Source organism: Cygnus atratus, chromosome 27 (assembly GCF_013377495.2).
Source record: "Cygnus atratus isolate AKBS03 ecotype Queensland, Australia chromosome 27, CAtr_DNAZoo_HiC_assembly, whole genome shotgun sequence".
Classification (NCBI taxonomy): Eukaryota; Metazoa; Chordata; class Aves; order Anseriformes; family Anatidae; genus Cygnus; species Cygnus atratus.
The window spans coordinates 3,037,121-3,063,596 of NC_066388.1; the positions used below are offsets into that span (position 1 = coordinate 3,037,121).

Consider the following 26,476-nt stretch of genomic DNA (forward strand, 5'->3'; position numbering starts at 1 on the left):
TCTTCTTCAGATGTGAAACGCTCACTTCGAAGAGGCTGAAATCCTGGGATGTTTACAGGGTAAAAAAATACATGAGATCCCACCAGAAACAGATGGTGTCAGAAACACACAGGGAAGGGATGGGCAGAAACAAAAGGTTCAAAAGGGAAGCAAGAGGCAGTAACAAAAAAGGTTAGGGCAAATGAAGTGACAAGTCCATAAAACCAGGTCTAGACAGAGGCCGAGGAGTGGCAAGGTGATAAGGAAGACCATTTTAGGTCATAAATACAGGGGATGCTTTCATTAGAGTGCAGATACTCTGAAATATTGGCATAGTCAATGATGAGTGCAGATGGATCCAAGCAAACACAGACCAACGTTCAAAAAAATGGACTTGGAGAGACCCCGCGTCGCACACTCCTGCTCCACACACCCAGGATTTCTCTTGTGCTGTCTGCACAGTGAATTTATCACCAGCTCCTATTCCCAGAGGTGCTTTAGTTCATGGGAAACTTTTATTCCATTCCCCTCTGCTACTACCAAAGCCCTTGATTCTAATGGTTCCTCACACTATCTCATCTGTCCTTCGGAGACCTCTCGTTATCCGCGGGCCATGCAGCCATTTAAGCTCCTCACTTGCTGTTTATGAGAACTCAGCACTTACATGGAGCAAACTTCTAACTGCAGTGCAAACCTTCCGTTTAAAAGTGGGCGAGGCTTTTTCCACAAACTGTTTTAACTCTCCCCAATTTTTTGCATTGTTCAGTCAAGATTAACACAGCCAGCACCACGATGTTCGTTATCTCAGCTAAAGCACAATTAGTCTAAGCAAGGCTGGAACTCCTCCATGCTTACTGTCTAGAGTACACCAAAACATCACAGAAGCTCATCTGATTTGTCCAGAGAGGCTAAAATCCTTCTGGTCTCGTCTTCATTTGGACTTATTTTCTTAATGCTTCCAAACAGTAGCAATAATCGGATTTTATTTTTATTTTTAATTACATAATTATTCATCTAGGTTCAGGCTCAACCTGTTCACCTTGCAGTTCTGAAAGCAGAACATGTCCCAGCTATTCCAGTTACGGACTTGGTAGGACCAAAGCAATCCCACCCACTATATTTCCCTTCACAACCCCACTTTCACGCAAACACACCCAAAAAACAGCAAGCACCCCGTTCGCAGGGCTCAGGACAAAATGGCTGCAGTCACACAATGACAGCACACGGCTAGGGGCACACACACAGAAAGCTAGTGGAAAAGAGGTTCCAGTTCTGTAAACCTCCTAATAAATCTGTGCTCGAAATCAGCGGTGATTTAAACTAATCTAATTTATTTTTGGCTTCGTTTCAGAAGAGGTAACCTTCAGCCCAGGTGGCAGCAACTGACAGTCTGAGGTAGAGTAACTCTGTAAAGCACTCCAAAACAATCTCCAACCCAACAGCAATGGTTTCCACATCCCCAAAGCATTTCCACCCATCATTTTTCAGCACATGTATCCGTATCAGTGAAAGCTGGAGAAGCACAGGCATCCTTGGTTTACTGGTAAACAGAAATTATGTGGACACAGAAAAATACACGGAGTCTGCAATGGAGGGAAGAGAGCAGAACCCAGGACATCCACAGCTCAAACGAGTTCTTTACCCCCAAGTCCATTCTTCATTTTTATATCATGCTCCAAGAGATATTTATGCTTCTTTTGACGCACTGGCCTCCTGGAAAATCTGTTGTCTGTCTACATTACAAATAATAATAATAATAATAATAATAATAATAATGTGACACAAGCCAGCCGCTAGTTTGCTGGCCATTTACAAACCTAAATGCCTGTATGCAACAAAAATTTCAAAATGCTTTTGACAGCAAACTAGTAAGGAAATTTTCTGGTTGCTTAAAAGAGGAAAAAAAAAAGGAAAGAGAAACAAATTATGCAGTAAGAGAACCACTTGTCAAATGGCTAGTATAGTGCACTTTAAGTTACTGACTCCCCACAAACATCCAGTCTACTAAAAAATTCATAAAGAGACAGATGGCACAACAGCAGCTCTTTGCAGGAGAGCAGGGTTTAGCAGTGAACAAAGGACTTTGACTCCTTAGGACAAGAGAAGAGATCATTGTGGGGTTTGGAGGCTTGGAAGGGGGGATTGGCGCATGTGGGGAGCTGAGAAGGGCTGCGTCTATCTGGGGCTCCTGGTTTCACTCCACAGCAGCAGATTTGAGACATTTATTCTACCCCAGCAGGCATACAAGGAGGAAGAAGGGAGTGGAAAAAGAACAATCCAACTCTGCCATGTATTTGAAATTCTCCTTGCAGTACAAACCTGGGAGAAAAGAAAAGAAAAGAAAAGAAAAGAAAAAAGAAAAGAGTGGAAGGAAAAAAAGAAAAGAAAAAAAAAAGCCTTTCTGGAAAGCATTTCACACAGCTAGGGATTTGACATTTGCTAACAGTTTGCATTAAGGGGGAAACTGAGGCACGGAGTTATGTGACTTGCTTAAGGTGACAGGACTGCTCGGTGTCAGCGGGAATTTGATCTCTCCGTTCATGCAGTTCAGCCTCAAAGCACTGGAAAATATCCTTGCACTACCCTACAGATTTCAGGGTCAGCCTGAAGGGGAGAGGTAAGGGACAAAGTCCTTTTCAGATTACTGACACGAAGGGGAAAAAAAAAGAGAAACACCAGAAGTCTGTACTTATTTCAGGCCAGACCTTTCAAAAAGATGGGAGTGGAAATGAAAGCTAACCTACTGGGGGAGCGACGCAGCGCAAGAAGACATAGAGCCCGGTGCTATTAATGTGGACGTCTCACACAGAGCACTTTAACGCACAGCATGGACACCACGGTGGCACGGTCAGAATGTTTACATGCCTGGCAACGGCCGTCTTCCCGAAAGAGAGTTTTAGTGCTTGTGAAACGTGCCAGACAGACAGCCTGGGAGAGCTCAGTCCTCTGTTTATCCGTGCAGCAGGTAGAGCACGAGTGTCAGCAGGGAGGGAAACCTCCACCCGTGCCGCCCCGTCTCCGCGCTGAAGGGCCGGACCCCACGCTACACGAACATAACGCAGCCTCTTTGGCTTCTTTATAGGGATGCTAACAAGCATGCCAGCTGTGCTTATGGTTTGGGGGATTCTTTAAAAATAATTTGAAAAGGCTAAATATTTACAGCGTGTGTCAGCGGACCAACCCTGTCGTTCACCATCTCCTGAAATCCCCGTGCCAAGAGCCCCGCTGGGGCAGGCCCATGCCGCTGAGCCAGCTGCAGGCCTGGCCCCAGTCCCCCAGCCCCTGGCTGCAGGGCGCTGTGCTGCACGCCCCGCAGCTCGCTCCCATCCCATCCCATCCCATCCCAACACCAACCCTTGCAATAAATAAATAAAAGGTGGGAACAAACCTCATCGGGTTCTTTACAGGGCAGTTAAGAGGAGTTTGGGTTAAAGCAGCAGGAACCAAACCTAGAAGCTCGATTCTAAAAGCGTAACTGTGAGCTAAACAACCTCGCTCCGCCAGCTTGAAGGCGGTGGAAAACTCCAGAGCCTCCACACGGTAAAACCATGAAGACACCCAGCTACACGTGGCACACAGCTCACACTCACATTTTACGGTGCTATTCCAAGTGATTTCACCTATAGACCCAGAAGAGGCTGTCCCATCCCAGTTACATTCCATCGTTTTAAGTGAATTAAGATTTTTTTTTAATTAAGTAGAAATTTCTCTTGACAATTTATCTTTTATTAGAAGTAAGAGAAAGTAATAATAAGCAAATAAACTGTTCAACCAAAAAAGCCACCCAGTTCTCTTCAGTACCCTGGAGGCTTCCATTCAATTGCAGCTTCAGAAAACTAGAAAAAGCACTGAGTTAAAAGTGCACAAAAGAGCATGCTCTGTAGAACTTAAATCTTAAAGAAACAAAGCACTAAAAAAATATCATTCACACTTGATGGGTGGGCAATTTATATCCAAAATCGTACAACTCACCTGAAGTGACAATCTGCAGTAAAATTATGGATTAAATTCATTTGTAGTCATCTCTGGCCTCCTAATCGATAGACCAAGTTTCCTTTTACTTGCATAACTGAGGGGGAATAATTCTAATATAGGTGTGACAAAATACAGTTTTCCTTTGGAAAGTATCCTGTGCAAAAGAATTACCCTTCTACACTTCTCTCCGAAAGCCACTCCACCCCATCCACTTCATGTCACTGTCTACAACCTCAACAAAGGAAAGACGTTAGCAGGCAAAGATCAAAGCAATTTCCATGAACGACAAGATAAGTTGAGAAGAACCACTTCAGCCACAAGGAAAAAAAAAAACAAAAAAAAAAACTATTTACACATTTTTCAAAACTGTCAACACATTTTCTCAAAACTGTCAAAACTATGACTACCACAGGTACTAATTTCAGAAATTAAGCAGGAGGACAGCAGAAATAGAAGTTAAGATCCCTGGGAATCCACCAGTGTCAGGATCCCCCATGGGAACACACTAGAACCGGTTTAGATCTGGTGAATTTTGATCTTCTAAGTAAATTAAAGCTTGCCCTCACATTTTGAGAAGTTACCATGGCTAAAAAACTTGAAGCCTGTATTTTGCAAACAACTCTGGACATTGGTCATGAATCTCCTGGGTACCTTCAGGTGCTCCTTCCAGTCCTACGTTCCGAGGGGGTTGTGCCTGCTGCCGCTGCAGATGTTAGCAGGCAGCACCACCGGAGGGTTTGAGCTCTGTCAGCACAGAGGTAGTGTCCTGAAGTCAGGTTCCAATCCCAGTTTCATTGGAATTCTGGATCAGAAGGAGGCTGCAGGATCACGAATACTCTAGTGTACCCTACAAATACTTGCCAGGGGGAGAGGGTGCGTGGTGAATTTCAGTGAAGAAGCTGCATTTCACACAGAAAAGCACTAGTTTCCAAGAGTGAAGAAAAAATAACTACAAGCTCCTTAGTATCTAAATCTAGTCCCCTGAGCAAAGGTCACAGCAGAAATGCTTTATTCAGTATAAAAACTCTTGGAATTCATTCAAGGAGTAGAAAAAAAAAAACCACAACAACAATATGGCTGACATTTTTTTCAACCAAACTATTTCTTCTTTTTTAAACGGGGATGCAAGTTTCTATGCTTTGGCAAACAAAAATGAATTGTGCCTCCCTACAGCAGTAAACAGGTAAACCAGCACAATAATCTAAGCATTAGTCTGTGACAGCGTACAAAGTGAGGAAAAGGGAAGAGAAACAAAGGGGGAAATGATAGAGTTAATTTACAGCAATTTAGGGTATAGTCCCTGAACTTAGCTAAAGTTCATGGGTATTTACTTCAGTTCAACATGAAGTGGGAGGTTATAACCTGCACTGATCTGAACGCCTTACCAGCCTAGTGAGGGCTGTACTACAGACTTACAGCAGGGTCAGAAGCACACAGTTACGCTGCTGATAGGCACAGCAGATGCAGCCACTTAGTGCAGCTGGTCTAGGCAAAAAAGGAAATCATAAAGTTGCAGTAACAGACATCAGTGTGCACCTCTACCCAGTAACAGCAGCCCTGCTTGTTCCTTCACCACGCTCATAGGTACCCAGGTAGTTAATTTAACTTGTGCCCGCTCACAGTAGGGGCACACCTTGGATTACCACGCAGAACTTGCTTCACCTTGGACTCGAAACCCCTCTCCACCTTGCAGCTCCTTTGCTGTTGAGGGAACCTGCTTGCCACACGACTTTCAGTCGAGCAGCTCAGAGGTTAGCACCAATCAATAATCCGGTGTCCTCCTGAATTCGTTGTGTTTGAGTAGGCCGCTGCCTCTGCAGGAGTTGCAAATCAAACTCAGAACTTACCTAGACCTAAGCTGTACACAGCTCATCCTAAAACTGGGTTCCACCTCTGCTCCCACACCTTAGGAGTCACCTAACACAGTTGTGAAGATTTGGGTCTTTTCTATGTTGTACAATCAAGCCACGTTTTAACCACGAAGGTCCCTCGCACCGCCAGAATTACAATGCAGATGGCACCTCCTGCATGCCAGTCACAATTTCCTCACACACATTTGCAGCAGGAGCAATGCATATTAATTAACCTAGGCTCAAAGGGAGAACCTAGCACCTGCAGACAGCCAAGTTCATATCTGGCCTCCATTTTCCTTCTACTCTTGTCCCATTTCACTTCGCACACGCTGTTTAGACATGGCTCTGCATAACACAAATGTATTTTCCCAATCCCTTTTCCTTTTATTTTACTTCCCTCCCACTAAAGCATGATAATCTAACAGCTGTATTGCTATATGACAAATTTTATATTTACTTATTTTAAACAACAAAAAACCTTTGTTCCGATTACTCTATTTTAAAGAAAATTTGTAGTTCATTTTAAACTAAGACAAAACAGTACGAAGCCAGCACTGAACCGAAAAGAAAGCATTTAAATTTAGAAGTTGCAAAACATGCATAAATCTTACCATATTTGTTGGCCTGCACGACAGCAGAGGGTTGCAAGCTGCGTTTTAGAAATGGCATTCCACCTGCTATTGAGTTCTTAAGCATAAATGTTTTCTTCCTAAGAAGCTACATATAGTCCCCCTAAATAAAGAAGAACACTGCTACCCGGATTCCCAAGCATGTCCAGAGCTCTCATGACACCTCAGCAGACTTTTCTGCTCATGTGAAAGGCAGAAAAGTCAGTCGTGTTGAATATAACTCAGGAGAGGGGACTGTTTAGACAAACACCCAGGCAGTTGTACTTACTGCTGTGGAAATGTCTGAGGATGACAGACTAGACAATAAATTCCTTTGCACAGCCGTGTGCAGCATGACTTTATTACGTTTGCATTTCAGATGTTGATCAAGACATAGTGCACAAGATTATCTCTAACTCCCCAAAATATGCTTAACCAGGTAAAATGCTGGAGTAACAGGAAATAGAGAAAAGCAAGTCATGTGCCTGAGGCATCACTACGGACCAGAGGCAGAACAAGGCAGATTTAGCTTCAAGTTCTCTCTTCACCACGCTGCCCACTAAACCATGCCGCCACCAGCCAGCAGTGCAGATTTGCAGTAATTTCTTTCCTTGGTGGCCTAAATCCACTTTGGTGACATTGCTTCTTAAACAAGTTAAAACAGCTTTATCAGGGAGCACTCCTCAGTTCTCTCACCTACCTTATTATTACCCCTATCGGACTCTAGAGTTCACCTGCAATTTCAAGAGACACAAACAAAGAGAGGCGGAAGAACTGACAGCAGAAAACCGACAGCAAGGTGACCGCAGAAGATACTTCCATGCGAGTGGCAGGATGCCTACGGCAGTTAGCAGGGGAGTTACAAATCTGAGTTGTAGGCTCAGAGCAAATTCGGAGAGCTTAGGACTCACTGAGCACCACGGTGATGTGTCGTGCATATTTTGCACTCGGTTGTTTAAAAAACAACAACAAACCACAAAAACCAACTGCAACAAAAAGCCACCCACCCTGCTCTTTCTTTTCTTGTTTCTCTTTTCTTGTTTCACTTCTATTGCATTTTACATCAACAGATCTCAAATCCCTGCAGAAAGCATCAGATTTTTTGCATGGGAATGGACAGCTTGCTCAAGATGACAAATTCAGGTAGTGAGAGGACCCCTTCGTGAGGAACAGTCAACTCCTAGGCCAGCCCGTTGCCTTATGCCATGCTGCTTCTCCAGCAGCAAGACAAGCTTCACCAAATTCAGACTTTAGATTGGAAGGTTCCCAAATGCAGATTCATACCAAACATTAACACAGCCAAAACTGAATTAGCAATTTCATAGAAAAGGTCAAGGTGGCATTATCTAGGACCTCCGCTTCTAGTCAGGAAACCACCCACCACCACCGCCGCGCAGTCATGCAAACAGTCCAGTTTGCTGGAATTGCCAACTTTGTCCCCAACCACAACTGGAAGTACAAAAATAAAAGGGAAATCAGGGGGGTAAGGGAGTGGGAGGAAGAACTTCATCACAGCACGAACAATTTTGATTAACTCCCTGATGAAAAAATGAAGGATATAATTGTAGCTCTTTATTCAAACCAGCTTGACCATTCTGAATGCCAAGACAAATTCACAAGAAATATTATGACAAATAACACTTATTAGAATGTAGATAGAAGATGCCAAACACATACAGACATAAAACTGAATCTGCAATCAATTCACCTCAGCATCAGCTTTCCACTGGCCCCTTATACCAGCTGCTTCAGAGAAAAACTCTTTAAAACAATTAATATAGAGAAAAATCTGTCTGGGGAAAAAAGGCTTCTTCCTGACTTTTCCTTGTTTACTATTCCCTTCCTGGAGATCTTGGTTATGGACTTTCTGAAAGAGCTCTGTCTATTCTTATTTTTCCTTTCTGAATCTTGCTAAGTTCCAGATCTCAAACAAGACTTGGAGTCAGTGAATTCCACAGGCTAGTTTCCTAAGCCTCCACAATACTGACAATTTTGAATGTACCAATTCATGTAACAAAATGCTGTTCTCCTTCATTTATGGGTTTTACCTAGAAACTGGCAAGCGGAACCTAGGGCTGGATCTGGAACTAAGTAATACATGAAACTGTTGTCTTGCATAAAATTGCTCACAATCCCCAGACCATCAGTTTTAATCCTCGCTAATACATTGCACGTCTGCCTTTACCCCTTCCTTCCTCTCTGCACTTCTTAGGGAATATTGCTATTTTGTTAAAAAATGCTATTGAAGCTGCCAGGTTGCTCAAAGCTTTATCCTCTCCATGATCTGTTTGGAACACATGCCTGGTGAGCAGAAAACATTCCAGATACATACATTTGGTCACAATGAAAATAACACACGTAGAACATAATTGAAAAAACTAAAATAAACACTTCTGTCAAGGCAAGCCCAGATGGGGTAAAGGTAACCGGCTTTTAGGCTGGCATTTTTCTAAGGAGTCAGGAAGCACAGACACCTCCGAACAGCAGATGCCAACAGAACCAAGACCTTCAGCTGCCTCCCGTGACACACAACAGTTTGGTGGTTGCTTTGTGGAAAAAGGAAGATTCATCTCCTACCTGTCAATGATCACGGGGTCAGACGGAGTCTCATTTCTGTTGCCACAACTTTTCTTCTCACAGCACCGACTAGAGAGAGGAAGAAAAGCAAGATGGAAGAATTATTGTGACAGTCGATAGCAAAACAACCAGCTGAATGTCTTCTCTGTGAAGCTTTAGGGCTCAATATATGCCCAGAAGAGTGACTGAGAGAATTCTGGCTAGGATTTTTGGAAAGGAGAAGGAGTAAGAGAACTGGGTGCCCAAATCCTGGTTGATTTCAGCCAGAGCTTGGCAGTTGGCTCCCCTTAGTCTGTTTTGAAGTTCACAGCCAAAGTGAACAGCAGTATAGTCACACTTTAGACTAAGGCACTACATATAAAAAGACTTATAAATGATTAACAGATGTCATAACAACATTACAGACATGAGTATCTTGTGCTATGTATGGTTATAATCCACCAAAAGGTGTTAAAACTGACTATAAGCAACTTACTGATTTGTTATATTTTAATAACTGATTCGGCATTTATTGAATTCTTAGTAACCCCCTAAATTTCATATGCTTACAAAAAAAAAAAAAAAAAGCTTCAGCAGTACAGTAGCACCAATGTGGAAAAAAATAAAAAAAAAAAAAGAAGAAAAAAGCAGAAACTGAACATAAAGTCAGAGCGTATTAAGAATCTGATGAGATTTTTCAGATTGGCATTTTGTCTGCAAATCCCTTTGCAATTGTTTCAGTGACGATTAGCCCTTGAGATTAATCTTGTATTTATGCACATTTTATACTGTGTGGCTACCTGCATGACTGCATAAAAATTATAATAACTCTCTCTGATAAGCTTTCAACATAAAATAAATATATTTATCTGGCTTGGCAAGAAAATGCAAGATAATGCCACCGCCCTTTGGAGATTGCAGTAAGGTACAAATTGCAGGATGATATCCATATTATGGCTGTGTCTGTGTCTTCATGCTTATACAAAGACAACCGTGTGTACATATAGACGTGTGCACATTCAGAATATATTTTTTTTAACATATATATATACACACACACACTCAGAGAGAAGAATATAACCCACACAAACTATTTGGGCTTCTTCACTCCCAGTGAGTTTAACTGTGCTTAAGGAAAGAACAGAATCACTGCATTTACCTTATCTATTTTTAAAAATAATAATTAATTAAAAAATAAAATGAGAGCCAGCTCATTATTTGATTTCCACTGATGTACTCATTGACACGAGTGGTGCTCCCTGCACTTACTACAAGTACCACAAGTTCAATAGATATTAAAAACAGTCCGTGCTCTGAATTACTTCATTTTAAAAATTCGGCTGAGAGCAGCACAGAAATCTGTTAGAAGTTTTCAGCTGTCTTGCTGATCAAATAGTTTGTTCTGACTAAACTAACACGGGGAGGGGAAGGATGTAGGCAGCCAGAAGTTAAGAGTATCGCTGTGGAACTTTACGTAGACTGTACCAGAACTCCTATATGCCTCAAAAGACACCAGACCAAATTCTAGGCTGCATAAAAGCCTTTCCAAATTACATTGTTCACGTTCTGCTGAGTTTGTTCAAATTTACACCTATGGAATAAAAAAAATATATATTTTTTTTTGCACAGTGATATAATAGGTGCTGAATACTTTTACAAAATTCCCAGGCGAGTCTGAATCCCACTGTTTTCCACCTGAGAGCAATTTCAAGCAGAGGAGTTAAGAAAAGATGCCTGAATTCACTGAAAGCAGTATAAAATATAAAAGAGCACCTTTTTTTTCTTCCTGAATATTCAACAATAAATACTTAAGATAGGCATTTAGACAAAAAAAAAAAAAAAAAGGAAAAAAAATCACTTTGGGTATGAAAAGATTTCAAATACATGCATTTTCTGCATGAGTTACAGTGTGCCAGGAACTTCCCATTTAAAAGCTGAAATTGCCCAGCAAGATGAGATACAACTACCAGATCTATTTGAATAGCAGCTCTAACTGTTTCAACATTTCTACATTCCTTTTGCCTCAAACCTGCACTTATTCATCGATGCTAGTCCTTTTAAAATAAAAGGATACACTAAATATTTAAAAATCCCTGGGGCAGACCCTCTAGCTGCTGTAAATTGTCATAGCTCCATCGACTTCAGTGAAGCTATGGTAATTCACACTAGCTAAGAATATCCCAAATCCTCCTACTCCCAACTTTGTTTTAAGTGTATCTTTTATGCGTTTCACTGCCTAATGATTGTTTATACAGAACTGCATATTTTTTTGTAATAACAGCCAAGATATATCCTAAAGAAGAAAAAAGGAAAACAAAACAGAAAGCCATCGCTGGGAAGAATATAAATTCGGCATATACTTTTGACATGTCCAATATTACAAAGCATTGGAAATAACTCTGGGAACAAATGCCTTGTGGTTTCGGTGCCGCTGTAATAAAACAACAAAAGCAACTCCATTTTTAAAAGTGTTTTTTTTTTGGCTTTTCCTCTCTTTGTGGTAATACTAAATGAGATATCCCTTAGTCATGTAACTTTAGCATATGGTCATAAAAAAAATATTTCTGATAGCACTACACCAGAGTAAAGTCCAAGCAGAATAAAGTAGCAGCACCTCCACCACATCTCCTCAGCTCATACAGGCTTCCTCGAGGTGGCCATGTCCTGGCACAGTAAGTGCTCAGAATGAGTTACGTGAAATGGGAGTGCAATGAGGCTGGGCTCTGAAATAAATGTGTCACTTTATTTTATAGTTTGTACCATTATCACAGTTAAGAACTTTACATTTAGTAAACTTTCCTGCTAAATCTAATTTTTCCAGATATTTTGCAAATACCTACATTCTTATCACTCAGCGCACTTGGGTAATGGACTTTTGTTAGAGATCTCAATTATTACCCTTGGACAGTACGTACTTTTCGAGCCCCAACATACATGAAATCTCTTGATCAGGCAAAACAGTCACTTGTTTCCAGTAAACGACTAGTTCACAGGAAAATCAGTGCTTTCTAAAGACTGAGGCAGTTTCAGCCCAGAGTTTTAGCAAAAGTACCTTTCAAATCTTTAAATCTCTATTTCCAAGTGTTTCATCGCCGTATCCAAGTCCACATTTCCACTGGGTTTGTTTTACAAGTGCTGTCTAACAGAATCGACTTGTTCCAATATAAGTCAAAGGCAAAAATCCCAGACCCTGGTGGGGTCCAGGGCCAAGCCTACAATATTATCTTAGAGCAAATTACTGGCACAACTTCACTCATACTTAAGCTTCTGCTTCTATGCCGTATTAGGAACACACCTCCAGAGGTGCTCCTTTGCTAAAAACAGGAATATCAAGGCCAAAGACTTATTGTCTACACATATTCCTACTAGACTGATGTGTACCACTTTGCTCTTTAACTAGATCTACATGGGAAAAATGGTGGTTTACATTACGAACAGTCTTGAAAGCAAAACTAAAAACAAACACCAAACCCAAAAAGCTATCACAGACACCAGACCTACAAACCGAACACCCCAGAAGGCTCGTGGCAAAGCAAACTTGCCCCCTTTCCCCCCTCACACTTGCCTAAAATGGTTTTAAAATTCAGCCCTCAACTTCCCTCCCTTCACCCCCCCTCCCAAAAAAAAAAAAAAAAAATCTGTCTCTAATTTCAAACTCAAATAAGCTCACAGCATGGTGGCCTTTGTTTTGTTTTCTTCTCCCCAACTCCTCCCTGCAATTGCATAACAAAAGTGTCTAAATTCACACCATCTGGCCGATAAAGACACAGGCCCCAGTGGCCGCCTGGCCCAGCTGATTAGAGCTCCTGTCTAGTCTGAGCCTTGTGGCGAAAGTCACAGCTGTGGGGCTTGCTTGCACTCAATACAACTCTGTTATTAGCCAGCTGTAGGCCCTGAGACTACTTCTGTTCAAATTATAATACCTTTTAACCCTCTGAGCATTGAGGGCATAGAGGGTTGCTGGCAGCAGCATAACAACTAGTTTCCTCTTAGTTGATAATTGGAAGAAAAAGAAGAAGGGAAAAAAAAAAGTTATTCCAGGAGAGGAGACTGTTTACCTTGATTTCCAACCACTGCAGGGAAGGCTGCGTGTTTGAGAGAGATCCACCTAATAGGAACTGTTCCCATTAGGCTGTAATAACCCAAATGAAAAATTTCAGATCTGCAAATAAATAAATAAAACCTCTCATGGAAAGCACTAATTACAGAGAGTTGAGAGTTTAACTTTCAATTGGTATGACAGATTGTTGTAGCCGTATCAATATTTAGACAACTTTCCTGCTAAGCATGCATCTGTCACTGTCTGAGTGGAAGATGCGGAGTTTTGGATGCGTTTGTCTCTCTATACAGCAAGAATATCTGCGTGTGTGACTATATACAGAAAAAAATACAAAAAAAAAAGGAGCCTACCTTCAACTAGCAAAGATTGGAAGAAGGGAAGCAGAAAGACAGCCAGACCCTGCTTTTTAAAAACAGGAGGCATCAATTTGGACAGCAGAGTGGGTACAGTGCATTAAATTTTTATATACTGTTACTAATGCAAACTAAACTAGGGGCTTTAAAAATTGATGCTGCCACTTAAGCAGCACACAATGAGGAACATTTGATTATTGTACTTAAAAGAAATAAAATAAAATGTCAAGTTTAACTAGAATTGGATCCGTTCCCTGGGCATTATTCAAAGTGATAGGTATAATGCCTCTTCAGGATACACAGCATCCTGTTCAGAGATACTTTAGGAAAACAAGACATTTAAAATCAAATGTCTTGATTAGGCTGCAGAGCGCTTTTGATTTGGTTCACTAATCTGTGTTTTACATGGAAAGGACACCCCTGAGCTGTAATTCTTCCTTGGCTAATCTATCAAGCAGGAAAGTTCAGCACAATCTGAATAATGGTTTACATTTGTAGAACGCCACCTTAAATCAAGCACGGAATATGCTTATAGGCACCAGTGGAGGCCAGGTATGTAAGAGATGAACAGAGTGTTTGATACTGTGAAGGCAGAGGGAAGAAGCAGGGAAGAAAAACAAGCCAATTTTATTTTAAAGCACTACGTTTGCTGTGCTATTTTAACTTCTAGAATAGAACCTCTCTCTGTACAGAAAAGCAGAGACAGACAAAGTCCGCTGACTTATTTTATTCTCACAAGCAAGAACCCAATCGCGTAGCAATTCAAAGATTTTACTGCTTCACATTCAGCTAATTATAGAAGAGACTTTCACTAGCAGGAAAAGGACATATATTTAAATCTGTACGTAACCTCCAGGTGTGCCAAAAAGTGACACACAACCCTTTGATCTTTGCTACTGCATCTATAGGTCCTCGTAAAGCGCACGTTGCATGCAGCCCATCCACAACACGAGCTGTGTTTGCGCATACATATGTGATAATTGCTCAAAAGTAACAATGCTCAGCGTCTTAATTAAGGAGAGCAAAGCACAACAGATAAACACTATGCGTTTACTTGATTCTTATTACATTTAACAATTACATCAATTATTCTGTTCCTTTTAAGTGCTAAAACTGAGACTTCCCCTTGACGAGCCTGCCCAAATAAGCTGCTCTTACCACTATAGTAACTTGGAAGCTGACTTAGAAGGAAAAAAAAGTAGTAGCAAATAGCAGCATTAAAAGAAGCAACATTCAGTCCAACTACTTCACCACCCCCCCACTAATACAATAAATCACAAAATGTGTTTAATAAAGGTCAAGATTGGTTTTGCCTTTCATCTTATGAAAGAACATTCTACGCACAATTTAGCACATTTTAATATAAGAACATTGACTGTTTGCATTGTTATATGTATTGAAAAAAATTTAATTACACGAGAACAGGAAAAGTAATAAGTTACCATGGAAGCACGATGTACATACATAAGGTACATGTAACTTCAGATTTATACAAATGTTATTAAAAGCATCCTCAACTCATTTTACCCTCTAATTTATAACTTTACATATTAAAAATAGTGTCTTTTTTAATTAAAAGATTGAAGTCCTATAAATATTGCTTACAAAGTATAGAAGGGAAGGATTTGGGCTTTGGTTTGAGAGTTTTCTTCCTTGCTTAGAATTTTTGGAAGGGGAGGAACTAAGCAAAATTAATTATGTTAATTTAATTAAGAAAAGTAGAATATTTCACCGAAGAAGATTACAAGGAGAATACCTTCTAGTTTTCAGGTAAAATGTCTAAGTCAAACTGTTCATGAAAGGTTCACAGGAATTTTGTAAGAAATAAGTACGCGCAAAGTATCAATTTAGACGGCACATCCAGAGGCCTAGCTTACAGAAGAAAAAGAATGCAGCTTAGGCTGCGGGCCTGAGCCTGCTAAATCTGTTGCACAAAAAACAAACAAACAAAAAAAGGAATCTGTATCGAATCCAAATCAAATCTTATCCACATATAGAAAAAAAGTCGGTTGACACGCAGTGTCTCTGACTCAAAAATCAAACTCGTCCTGCCTACAACTTCATCTGAAAAGCCCTTCCAACATCCATGCAAGCAAGCCTAACAAATTGTATGCCATTAATAAAGTCACCTTACCTGCACATGACTTCATGAGTGAGCAAAACTCTGCACATTTCAGGATTCTTGTTCTGTCCTTCGTAAGTTATGGGCTAAAAATGAAGAAAAGGGGTAAGTCAATAGCATCAGGGTTTTACTTGCTGGTGATAATATTCAAATTTCAGGTGAAGGCTTTTTACCTTTGTCATGATCTGCAAATAAATGCCTTTCTCAAAGCCTTTTTGAACAGGAAGGCAGCTTATACAGTAGTGTTGATAAAATGTGGACAAAACCCTACAATCCAGGGGGGCACAACTTCAGAGAATAATTTAATTATTCGCAAAAATAGGGACTGTAACACATGTGGAAAAGAGACAAAAATGAACCAGAGATGAAAAATCATGCGGGGCGAAGAGAAGAAAAGAGCGAGGATGAGGTGGAGCAGGGTAGCCTGGCATATATTAGCTGTGCTCACCTGCTTAGTGACTGAATCAATGAGTCTAACATATAGATCCTGTTCAGTCCTGACACCTAGAGCGAGAGAGAAACGCAGCCATTAATACTGTTACATGCACGTTTCCTTACAGAACATACACATTTAGTTTCATCTAGTGCCTTATTAAAAATCCTCAGCAACACCAGCTACTTTTGTTTCCTCTAGTGTGCTTCCCAAACCCATCACCACGAGGTAATCTTCAGAGCCCATCCCTGTGATAAGGAGGCACCACAGAAGGGAACTGCAGTGCATTTTAGAAATCATCGTGACAGTGCCTACAAACCTTGCCTCAGTTCAGTGCCCACAGAAGATGACTGGAAAGGGGACTCACCATTGCTATAAAGGAGTTGGAGTTTGTAATGTGTGCCATTGTTTGTCTTTTCATTGCCTTGCTCCTGGAAAGAGAATTTAAAAAATAAAAAAATCTTCCAGAACTTATTTGGCACATTTAAAATGCAAAAACTGATAATCATGATGGAAGTGACAATGAAGTTCATTAAAATTCTGCGAGGTGAATTCACTGATTGGGATATATTAACCTTCCGAATGACCCAGGACAAACTACAAAATACTGCTGACATCTTTTCCTGGAGGAGTTCAAGAACTTCTTTTCCTCTCTTATTTGCTATTATGCTCTCAAGTTTTTCAAGGCAACAAGATGAACGTGCACATTGCAAGTCAGCTAATATAAAACAGATTGAGAGTAGACCTAGTGCTTCTTGTCTTTAACGTGTTCATTACTTTGCAACAGTGTTATCTGGAATCACTATTGATATTTATATCCTGAAGGTTACATTACAGAGTGTTTTCTTGCAGGATTTTTTTTAATGTAATTTTCTAAAAGCATTATTTATGAGCATCTTTTACAATTAAAAAGTCTTTTTCTATGACTAAGAAAATAACTGTAAAAACAATAGTATGAAACAACATGAAGTGCTTAACACACGGATTTAAAATACAGAAAGAAATGCTTTTCAGATCCTGCCACTGACTTTGGAGCCTTGAGAAATACATAGCCCACTAGATACTGTGACACATTACAGGTCAGATTCCACTCCTCTTAGGGAACTAATAAAAGTTGGCAGATCTGATTGATTTTTAAAATAAAAAATAAAATCAATCATTCTTTGTCCCCCGTGATTTTTTTGTTCTATTTTTAGTGGATTTGTGAAATTCCCTTTGTATTCCTGATACAACCTTACAAGCCTTTTCAGCTAGAGCAGCACACAGAGGGCAGCAGCTTTTCCAAAGCACCTGAACCCTGGACCAAGAGCTGGTTTTATTTTGCTAAGGACCAGTACAACAGGTATTTTTAAAGGTGAGCAGCTCTGTGAGGGAGAAGAGATGAAATCTGGAGGGGAAAAGAGGGAAAAGAAAGACAACAAGCCTTACTTTATCGTTTTCTACAAAGTCCACAAAAGCTGTCCTCTCTATTTCCACAGGCTGCCCTTGTCTGTCGTAGAGAGCCAGAACAAAGTGGAAGAAATTGGATTTCCTCAAGTTGGAGGGTGGCTGCTTTTCAAAGTGAGCTCTGGACAAAGCTACTCCGCTGTGGAGGAAACACACGGGATAGGGTGTGGGGGGAGAGACAAAGACATTACAAATCCGTGCAGCAGCAGTACGAGCAAAACGACGAGCGGGCAAGGCAGAAGGGATTCGGGGAGAAGCCCGGAGCGGTCGGCCCGGTGCAGGTGCCGCTCCAGGTCCCCCCCGTCCCCTGCCACCGCCGGCTCCGAGGTTGGCGCTTCCCCCGGCGGCGGTGCCCAAATTTGCAGCCGCTCTGTCCTGCGCGGCCCCGGGCGGCGTAGCTGCACTCCGAGGGCAAAAAACCCGCCGGGCTCGGAGCGTTAAACCCGAGAAGTTGGTGCTGAAGGCGGTGAGGTGTTTTTCTTCCTCCTCGGCCGGCACCTTTCCGGGCACGGAGCGCTCCCGGCGCCTCCCAGCCTGGGTTGCTTTTCTCGGAGAAGACAACCGACCTGAGCGCGTTTCCTCCGGACTGTCACCGGCACCGACACCAGCTGCGGTACAAGGCAGCCGGCTTCGGGCACAGCACCTGCTTGCCCCAGCAGCAAAGTTGGTCGCCGCGGGCTTTAGCGGCTGGCTATTTGACCCGGCGCCTGGGCGTGCGGTTTGTGATTTACCCGGCGAGGATTTGAGTTAGGGAGCCCCCGGCTCCGCTCAGCCCCGGCGATGGTTCCCACGCATCTCCCGGCTTGGGATGTTTGTGTGCCCGCCGTGTCCCGACCTGCAGCCCTGTTTGGTAGTGAAACGAGCCGAGCCTCCCTCTCCTAACGCTGATTTTTACCTCCTGCAGAGAAAATAGGTGCCCGTGGGCACCTCCGTAGTACGGAACACACAAATCCAGTCTACCTGCAGGACAAGCTGGGAGGCAGAGTTGCTTTGGTGTCCCCACAACAGCTCTGCTGCACGGGCACAAGCATTCAAGGCTTTCGGAGCTTTCCCCGTGCTTTCCCTCGCCAGAGAGGCACGGGGTGAACTCCCCGCATCTGCCACAACCGCACCTGGGGGGGGCTGCCTCTCGCCCTGCAGCGAAGAGCTCGGATTTGGGGTTTCTTACTGATCCCTGAAATAAAAGCGGCGCTGCCCCCAGACAGCCCAGCGCGGCTGCACCTCCGCGGCTCCTCCGCAGCCCTTTCCTTTTACTTTCGGTTTTCCCGGGAATAAACGTCCCCGGTCCCCCCCACCCCCCCGTGTTTTTTAAACCATCTATCGGCATTCCTAGAACTCTGATAACTCCTCCCATGGTGCTTGGGAAACCTTGGGTCAGGCCGCGGGTGGGGGCACCGAGGTACCTACCATTCCTACAACGTCCCACCCGCCGGTGCGTGCCCTCACCTTGTCGCTATATTCACTGAAAAGCAGCTGGCTTCCCGAGCTCGTTCGGCTTTCCCCTTCCCGGCGCTATACCGGTATTTTTTGGGGGGGAAAAAATGTATCCAGAGAGTGAGGGGACAAGTAGACATATGGTACTTAAAGGAGTTTTTATCACCTCATCCAAAAAGGGAAGAGACTGGGACAGCGGTCCTATGCAGATTTAGCTGAGGATAGGAGAGGGGAAAAAAGTGGGGGGGAAGACACCAAAACACCACCCCACCCAAACAAGGAAAAAAAAAAAAAAAAAAGGCCCCAAACCCCACAGCGACCAACCCCAAGCCCCGGCGGCTCCCCCCGCGGTTCCAGGTCCGCTCCTGCCCCGGCAGCAGCAGCCGTAGGGCCGCGGGGTGGGATCTGGCCGCTGCCCCCGGTAGCCCCGGAGCCGCCCGAATTGAGGAAACCAAGATGCACCGCGGGGGCGGGCGGGGGAGAAGAGCGGCACCGAAGTTGGTTTTAACTCGGTTCCCTCCTGTTCGGCTGTCTGCCCCCGAAAGTGGGAAGGGGTCGCCTACAGCGCTGCGTACAAGCGGTTCCCAGCGAGAGCCCTCTGCGCTAAGGAAAAAAAAAAAAAAAAAAAAAAGGAAAACGATCGGAGCTCTGTCATCCGAGCCCGCGCTGGATTTTAGGGCTCCTGATGCTCTCCGGGTTTGGAGCGCCTGTCCCCAGCAACAGCCGTATTGTCTTGAGCCTTCAGTGAGTAGAAAAGACCGGGAAGGAGGAAGGGGGGTGTCAGAAAGGGAGAAAATAAATTTAATGTCAAATGAAAATAACAAGAGGGAGTAAGGAAAAGGTTTGCTTAAAAATAAAAATAAAAAAGAAGCACGGAAGAAGAGGGGGAATGCAGTGACGGTTACCTTTGTGCTGCTACGTTTGCATCCACAACCCCAACGTTTCTGACCCAGGACCTGACGGAATCCATTTCAGAACCTAGAGATTTATCTTTCAGAATTGGTCCTCTTCCTAAAGTATCTTGAATCCCAAACATTTAAAAAGTCTATTCCAACTGGCAACAGTTTCCTTGGGGGGGGATGCGGGAGGAGAAGAAAAACACGCAGCCTCTGCAAGTGACACACACAAATCCCAGGGAAGTGGAGAACTTCAGCGTTAAAACCAACTTCTTCTGCTTTTAGGTGCTACGTGTGTTTTAATGCCTTCAGTGAGGGGGAAAAAGTTTGTCCTCTCGCCGAGCAAAAGTTACGCTGATTCACTCTTGCCTGGGATCATCATCATTCAAACGCGGGCGAGGAAACTGCATCCAGCAACCGCTCGCGGGTAACGAGGATCACCTGTTTCTCGAAAGACAGGGGGAGAAGGATTGATTGCTGCCCAATCCGGGGGGGGAACACAAAAAAAAAGGGGAAGAAGGGCTGGGGATGACTCGGGGAAGGCAGGGGAGCGGGGAGGGAGCCGGAGCGTTGCGGCGGGCAGCCCGCGCCGGGGAGGAGCCGCAGCCTCCCGGCCCCGACACCATCAATGGGGCACGGCGGGCAGGGGGCGGGGCCGGGTACCATAAAAGGGCATCTCATTTGCATGGCCCGCCCCGATTGGAGGGCTCAGGGCGCGGCTCCCCCGCTCTGCTCCGGCCCCGGTGCCCGGCCGGGAGCGGGTCCAGGAGCGCGATCGGGAGTGGGGCCGGGACCGGGACCCGGAGCGGAACCGGGTCCGGTAGCGGATCCCGGGCACCTCAGCTCGGCCCCCGGCTTGCAGCCTCTCAGCCCCACGCGGTCCAGCCGCGGTAACCGGGCGGCTCCGCAAAGCCGTTAATAAATATATAGAATAAATTAATTAATAAAGCAGCCGCCCGCGTGCCGGGGCGCCGGGTTTGAAACGGATCGAGCGACGAACGGGGCTGCCCAGGGAGGGTCTGCCCGCCGGGTGCCACCCTGAGCGCCATGTCGCGACACGGACAGGGCAGCCCCCGTTCCTCCAGCCGCTGCCGGCTCCGGCCCTAAAACTTCTCGTAAGGTCCTGCCGAGGGAAAGATGGCCCGGGAAAGGAAAGCGGAGCTCCCCCAGCCCAGCCGGCGGTGAGGCAGGACGCTACCTGTGGTTTTAGTTGGGTTTTTTCTTAAAACCACTTTGTCTCGCTGATATTTCCCCCCCCGGCCCTTTTGTAGCGGGATCCGTGTATAGATCCGCCTCTGAAATCCATCTAACAGCAACGCGAAAACAGATTTCAAGACAATGAATGCAAATCTGTGCTCAGCGACCATCTGCCAGATGAGGGAATCAGATGTTCGGTAGTTAAAGGGACAGCGCCAGGATTTCCTTCGCTCATTATCCGCAGCTCCTCTTTAACCCGCTTTATTTTTTAACGGGATGAGATTAATTCGGAAATCGATCTCGTATTTCTAACTCCTTCCACCCGCGCACACTTAGATTTCAGAAGGCACCTTTCTGCTAAATGCCGGGTTATTCCCAGTAAGTTTGATACCCTTCTCCTGAAACAAAAATCACAAATTCAAACCTTCCCCGAAGACTTTCATAAAACGTATCCTTAATTCAGGCGCGATCAGGGCAAAGCCGGCACTCCGGATCGCTCTGCCTACAGAAGCGACAGACTTTTAGGTGATCCAGATCTCACCCGATCCCTGCTCAAGGACGTTTCCCACCGCAGCCCCCTCCCCAAATTGATCAACGCGCACCCGGTGAATTTGTCACGTTGGCCAGGGGCAAGGTGGGCGTTATAAAGCAAAGCACGGGCAGCTCAGCGCTGCTCCGACCGGAGGCCAACACCGGGATGTTCACAGCCCTGCGATGCGATTTCTCCGGTCAGGAAACAGGGTGACACATCCCCCCAAAAAAATAATAAGGTAATAGAATAAGAACATGCAATGTAAACGGACGCGTTACAGCGAATTTGGTTTTACTTTCGCAATAGGCACGGGTACCTTTCCCCCGGTAAGAGCCCCTCTGTGTACTAGGATTATTTGGGGCAGCGGCACCCTGCGGAATTCCCCAAGCGGGGCTGCTGGGTTCCCATGGGGAAAGTGCTCCCCCCGACCTCCAGCCGCTCGGCTGCGGATCCGGATCCAGCCCAAGAGCCCCCCCAGCCCCAGCCCCGGGGCCGGGCCAGCTTTAGGAACAATGGGGACTCGTGTGCCGCGGGGAGCCGGGCTTTTAGGGCTTCACGGCGGGTCAGAGGGCAGCGGCGCAGGTCAGAGGAGCTGCTCTCTCCTCACCCCAAACAGCTGCCACCAGAATTTGGCACTTCGGGGACAAATGAAGGGAGCCGAGGGCAGCGCCGGGCCGGGGGGAGGCATCGCTCCGCCGGGAAGTCGCTCCCCTTTGGGGTGCATCTGCAAGAGGCGGCACTTCTTAAACACTGCTGGAACGCCGAACACCGCGTCCAGAGCCCCCGTTTCAAGCACTTGGGTTACGGAGAGTTGCGAAAAGCCCCTCTCGGCCCGGCTCTCCTGACGGCAATTCCCCGAGAGAAGCGAGCAGCGGCGTCGCTGCCCCCGCGCTGCCTTGGGGTCCGCGCTGAGGGTTACGGGAGCCGCTTCCAGCGGGCGGTGCCAGGTGAATGCCGCCAGGGAACGGCGGCGGGACGAGCCTGGTAAAACCAAACCAAAACCCAAAGAAAACACGCACACACGAAACCCTGCGAGCCCTGCCGAGGACAGCTCGGGCAGGAGAAGGCAGCCCCGAGCAGCCGATCCTCTTCTCGTACAGCTCCGAGAAGCGCCCGGCACGGCCGGGAGCGTGCCCCAGGCTCCTGGGCCCCGCAGCAGGGGGAAACCTAGGCTGGAGAGATTATCAAGTACTTTCAAAGCATTACCCTAAAAACGCGCTTGTTTCCTCTCACGTTTAAGGCGAAAAAGGGAATGAAAAAGGCTAACCTGCGCCTGGAGAAGACCCTGGAAAGGCAGCGTTTCGTTCGCGTTCCTACTCACTCGGGAGAAGCCTGCATCCTTCAGGTGTCTCAAGGGAACAGACGGCAGGTGAAAGTTATCCTTTTCCCTCTGACACTGATAACTCTTTCCGTCTTTATCCAATAATCTCACTGAAAGTTTCCCTTCACAACTGCACCAGAAAATAAACGTTCCCGTTACAAACAGCTTAAAATTAAGTCCTGCACAAGGCAGGCTGTTTGCATGCAAGCACACACCACATGTTTGGAAATACAACGGTATTTGTCAAACAAAGAGCTCCCCGAAAAGAACTTTCAGGAGCCCAAGAGCAGAGCAAACAAATCATTCGCTTGCAGAGGATGCCCTGTGCCAAAGACGTGGCTCCCAGAAACGAGAGCAGGTTGTGATCTGAGCTCCTGGTACGTGGTCAAAGCACTTAAAGATCTGGTTTAGAAATCCACTCCGATTCAGGAACGTACTCCTGATTTACAAGACCCTCATTTAACTGAAACAGGAGAATATGCAATGCTTCTTAAAACGTTTAATACAAGAAGTTTAAAGCAGTTCAGGTGCATGCAACCAAACCATGTAAGCAAATCGAGCTCTGAACTGAATGGTGCATGCAAAACAAGGACTTAAACAACGAGGTGCTTTTGGTTGGATTGGGTACATAAAACTGGGCTTACAATAAACCTAAAGGTTCTCTCAGAAGCAAACTCACGATTTGATTGCTGGAAGAAGTTTAATCCCCAAGTATAAAATTGCTTTCCCCTTCCTCCCCCCCAAGTGCATTTGGAAATATCTAGAAACATGATTTTACAGCTATAAAATCCTGAGCTGTACCTGGGCTCTCCCTCTTTCTCCCCCTTCCCTCTTGCATCGTAAAGGTGCCATTTACTGGAGTCAACTCTCCCGACTGATCAACACTTATAGTGTGCAAGTTTCAGAGATTCCACTGATCACATTTAGCAGCGTTGAACAAAGGAATGCTTTCAAACTTACAAGTGCATAAGTAAACATTTAATAACTTCTTCTCCACCTTATCTTTCCCAAAAGAGAAAATATTGCATCCATCATATCCTCTTCCGAGTTTCCCATTCACTCTGATAAGTAGGTGCTTTTTGCAGTAGAACAGAAAAACACATCTGCTAGGTTTTATATCCAGGTTTTTTGTTTTGTTTTAAAGATACTTTTACTGCCTTTTGCCTAGCATGGTTTTTGGAACACGTTAGCAAATAATATTTTACCATCGGGAGTATATGTTCCATTTTATTTTATAATGCAGATTTGAGAAGTCTTAGTGCTGAAGTTTGTTTTTCTAACCACATGGAGGTTTGAACCACCAGGCATAGTCAGGAAAAATGCTTTAAGTGGGTGTATATTTGTGCTCGTAGTCTCATTTTCCAGTTTATAGAAAACAATCAAGGGCAGCTTTTATTATGTCTTTGCATGTCAGCTACCCAAATTAATCTTCCTCAGGAAGAAGAGAAGTTGAGGTTATCACGCCTTTTTAGTTCCACCACCGATGCACACTCATGACCCAACTCCAGCTGTCAAACATTGCCCACAAGAACCGGGTAAGTGCAGACATACTGAAGAGCAGAATTACATTCACTCATTAACATATGAATCAAATAAAAGCGGTCCCCAATACTGCAAACATTCTTATATGTAACCTATATTAGTCACCAGAGTGGCCTTACAAGAATTACTTGACAATATGCACATGTTTAACCTCATGCTTAAACATCTGCACAGCGAGGGCCTCTTTTTCCTCGCCTCAACTCAATGCAGCTCTGTCTTAAACAGGTGTCTAACTTTAATTACTTCAATAGGCACTCTGAAGTGATGCCACGGGGACACTTTGCCTACTTAAGAGTCAGCACAGCTTAAGCCTCTTGATAGATAAAAACTTGATTTTTAAAGTGTTTCAAAATACAGAGAATTGGGAACACTCTGGACTTGCAGCTCTTTTGGTGGAGCACAGCCTAACACTTCCATTTGGAATTTCAAGTTACCGTACTAAACAACTACTTTCATGCAAACTAGACTGTAGCAGGAGTGCCCAACTTGCACTTAATTCCTAATTTTCCAGCTCTGCCTGTGAATAATAGATATCTAGAAAGATATCTAGAGCCTCCCTGGTTGTACTGTTGTAACAGTACAGCTGTACTTCAGTTCCACCAGCTAGGGCTAACTACCCAGAAAAGCTTTGCTTCCAAAATCTGGAATTTTCCAGGCACATACACACATATATGTGCATATATTTCTTAGAGAAGACTCGGGTATGTGTATATGTTTTCTAGGAAACAAGTATACTGATTTTTCATCCTTGCATAACTCCAATAAGCAGACACCTCAGACTTGCCAATAACCTTTCATCGTTTGGATAAATCCCAGGTTTCAACACAAAGATAGAGGAAGTTACGGGGTTTGGTTGAAAGCCTAGTACATTGTCAAAATGGTTTGACTTAACAGGTTTTGGATCAGACCAATATTATGCTGTTAAGCTCAATTATAGCCTTTGTTTCTTTTACTTTGAGATGGTTTTACGTCTAAATTTCAATGCTTGTAAAGCTTTCAAGATACTTGCAGAGACAAACTTACTTAAGTCATGCAACACTGTTTGATGACCAAGAAGCTGAGGCACCAAAAAAGTCACAGTACACAAGAGAGAATAAGGGTCCAGCATCATCTCCAAGGTGATTTTTCCTTTACTGGGCCATTTTCCCAATACACAGAGCCTCCCATGAGACCTAAGAGTGTGCAGTCATATAACATGCATGCACAAAGAACCTTGGCTGGGTTCTACTTACTTTGTGCTGCTCATGGATGTGGTGCTGATGCAGGCGGTTTTCGATCTGCAGTTACAGAAATTCATGCAAACCAGTTCTCAAAGTGCTGTCGAGTTTTGTGGTTTAAGAATTAAAGCAAGTTGTATTATCAGGAGCCTCCAATTGCAGGCTTCAAGGAAGAACTTGAACCATTTTGTGTAACAAAAACTCACTCATCAAGATTCTGAATCTGGCTAGAGGTTATTGGTGCTACCATCGGACAAATTATTAGGATGAGGAAGATATCTCTTGGGAATGATCAATAATCAAAACATCTGCCTCCTGCAAAGTTTTCCTGTGCCTTCTTTTAAAGCATCTGGTACTTGAAGCTAAAATAGAATATACAAGAAGCTTAATCTAATCTGACTAGTCCTATGTTCTTTCCATAAGGCAAGAAGGAGGTAGTTAAAAGCTCAGTATATCATAATTAGAGCTTTACAACCTTGGAGAGACAGTTCTGTTCTTCTCTGAACTGTATTCAATAATCCGAAGAACATTTTTTTCTTGATTTGGTGGAACAGAAGTATTAACACACCTAACTTCATAAAGCCAACCAGACTTGTATCTCAGTAAGCGGCATTTCAAAAGCTGCCAAGTTACATGACCAGATTCTGGTCCCGCAAACATTTATCCTTGTATTACAAGCAACGAAGCTGCAACACCAACTGCTCACAAGAGATTTCTGCAAGGTTAGAATTCCGAGCTTTCATTTGGGAGTTTATTCTAAGTGATTAGAACCTTGTTTAGCCTAAACATTATTTACTAGGAGGGGAGAAATCTACCCAGAGTTCTAAGCCTTCTGTGCTAGTCAGTTACAGCTTACCATGTGAACTGTTTCTTTCATCACCAGTTTTTGAGTATTCATTCGTAGGGTAAATATCGATGCTTTGAAATGTACACGTACCTAAATGGGTCTGCT

At 44.2% G+C, this 26,476-nt stretch overlaps 1 protein-coding gene across 4 annotated transcripts in view; it reads right to left on the reverse strand.

The window, feature by feature from the left end:
• EBF2 (EBF transcription factor 2) overlaps positions 1-20,009 on the reverse strand; it is a 132,756-nt gene extending 112,747 nt beyond the window's left edge. For 2 of the 4 annotated variants that reach the window (XM_035562827.2, XM_035562826.2), the window contains exons 1-6: positions 19,725-20,009; positions 17,368-17,524; positions 16,307-16,370; positions 15,955-16,010; positions 15,519-15,592; positions 8,993-9,061 (exon numbers count right to left, since the gene is read on the reverse strand). In XM_035562827.2, coding sequence (XP_035418720.1) covers positions 8,993-9,061; positions 15,519-15,592; positions 15,955-16,010; positions 16,307-16,370; positions 17,368-17,524; positions 19,725-19,855 — 551 coding nt within the window. In that variant the 5' untranslated portion in view covers positions 19,856-20,009. Of the gene's footprint in view, positions 1-8,992; positions 9,062-15,518; positions 15,593-15,954; positions 16,011-16,306; positions 16,371-17,367; positions 17,525-18,345; positions 18,635-19,724 lie in introns of those variants that run through there. The other 2 variants (XM_035562829.2, XM_035562828.2) reach the window with 2 other exon arrangements.
• Positions 20,010-26,476: the final 6,467 nt, after the last annotated feature.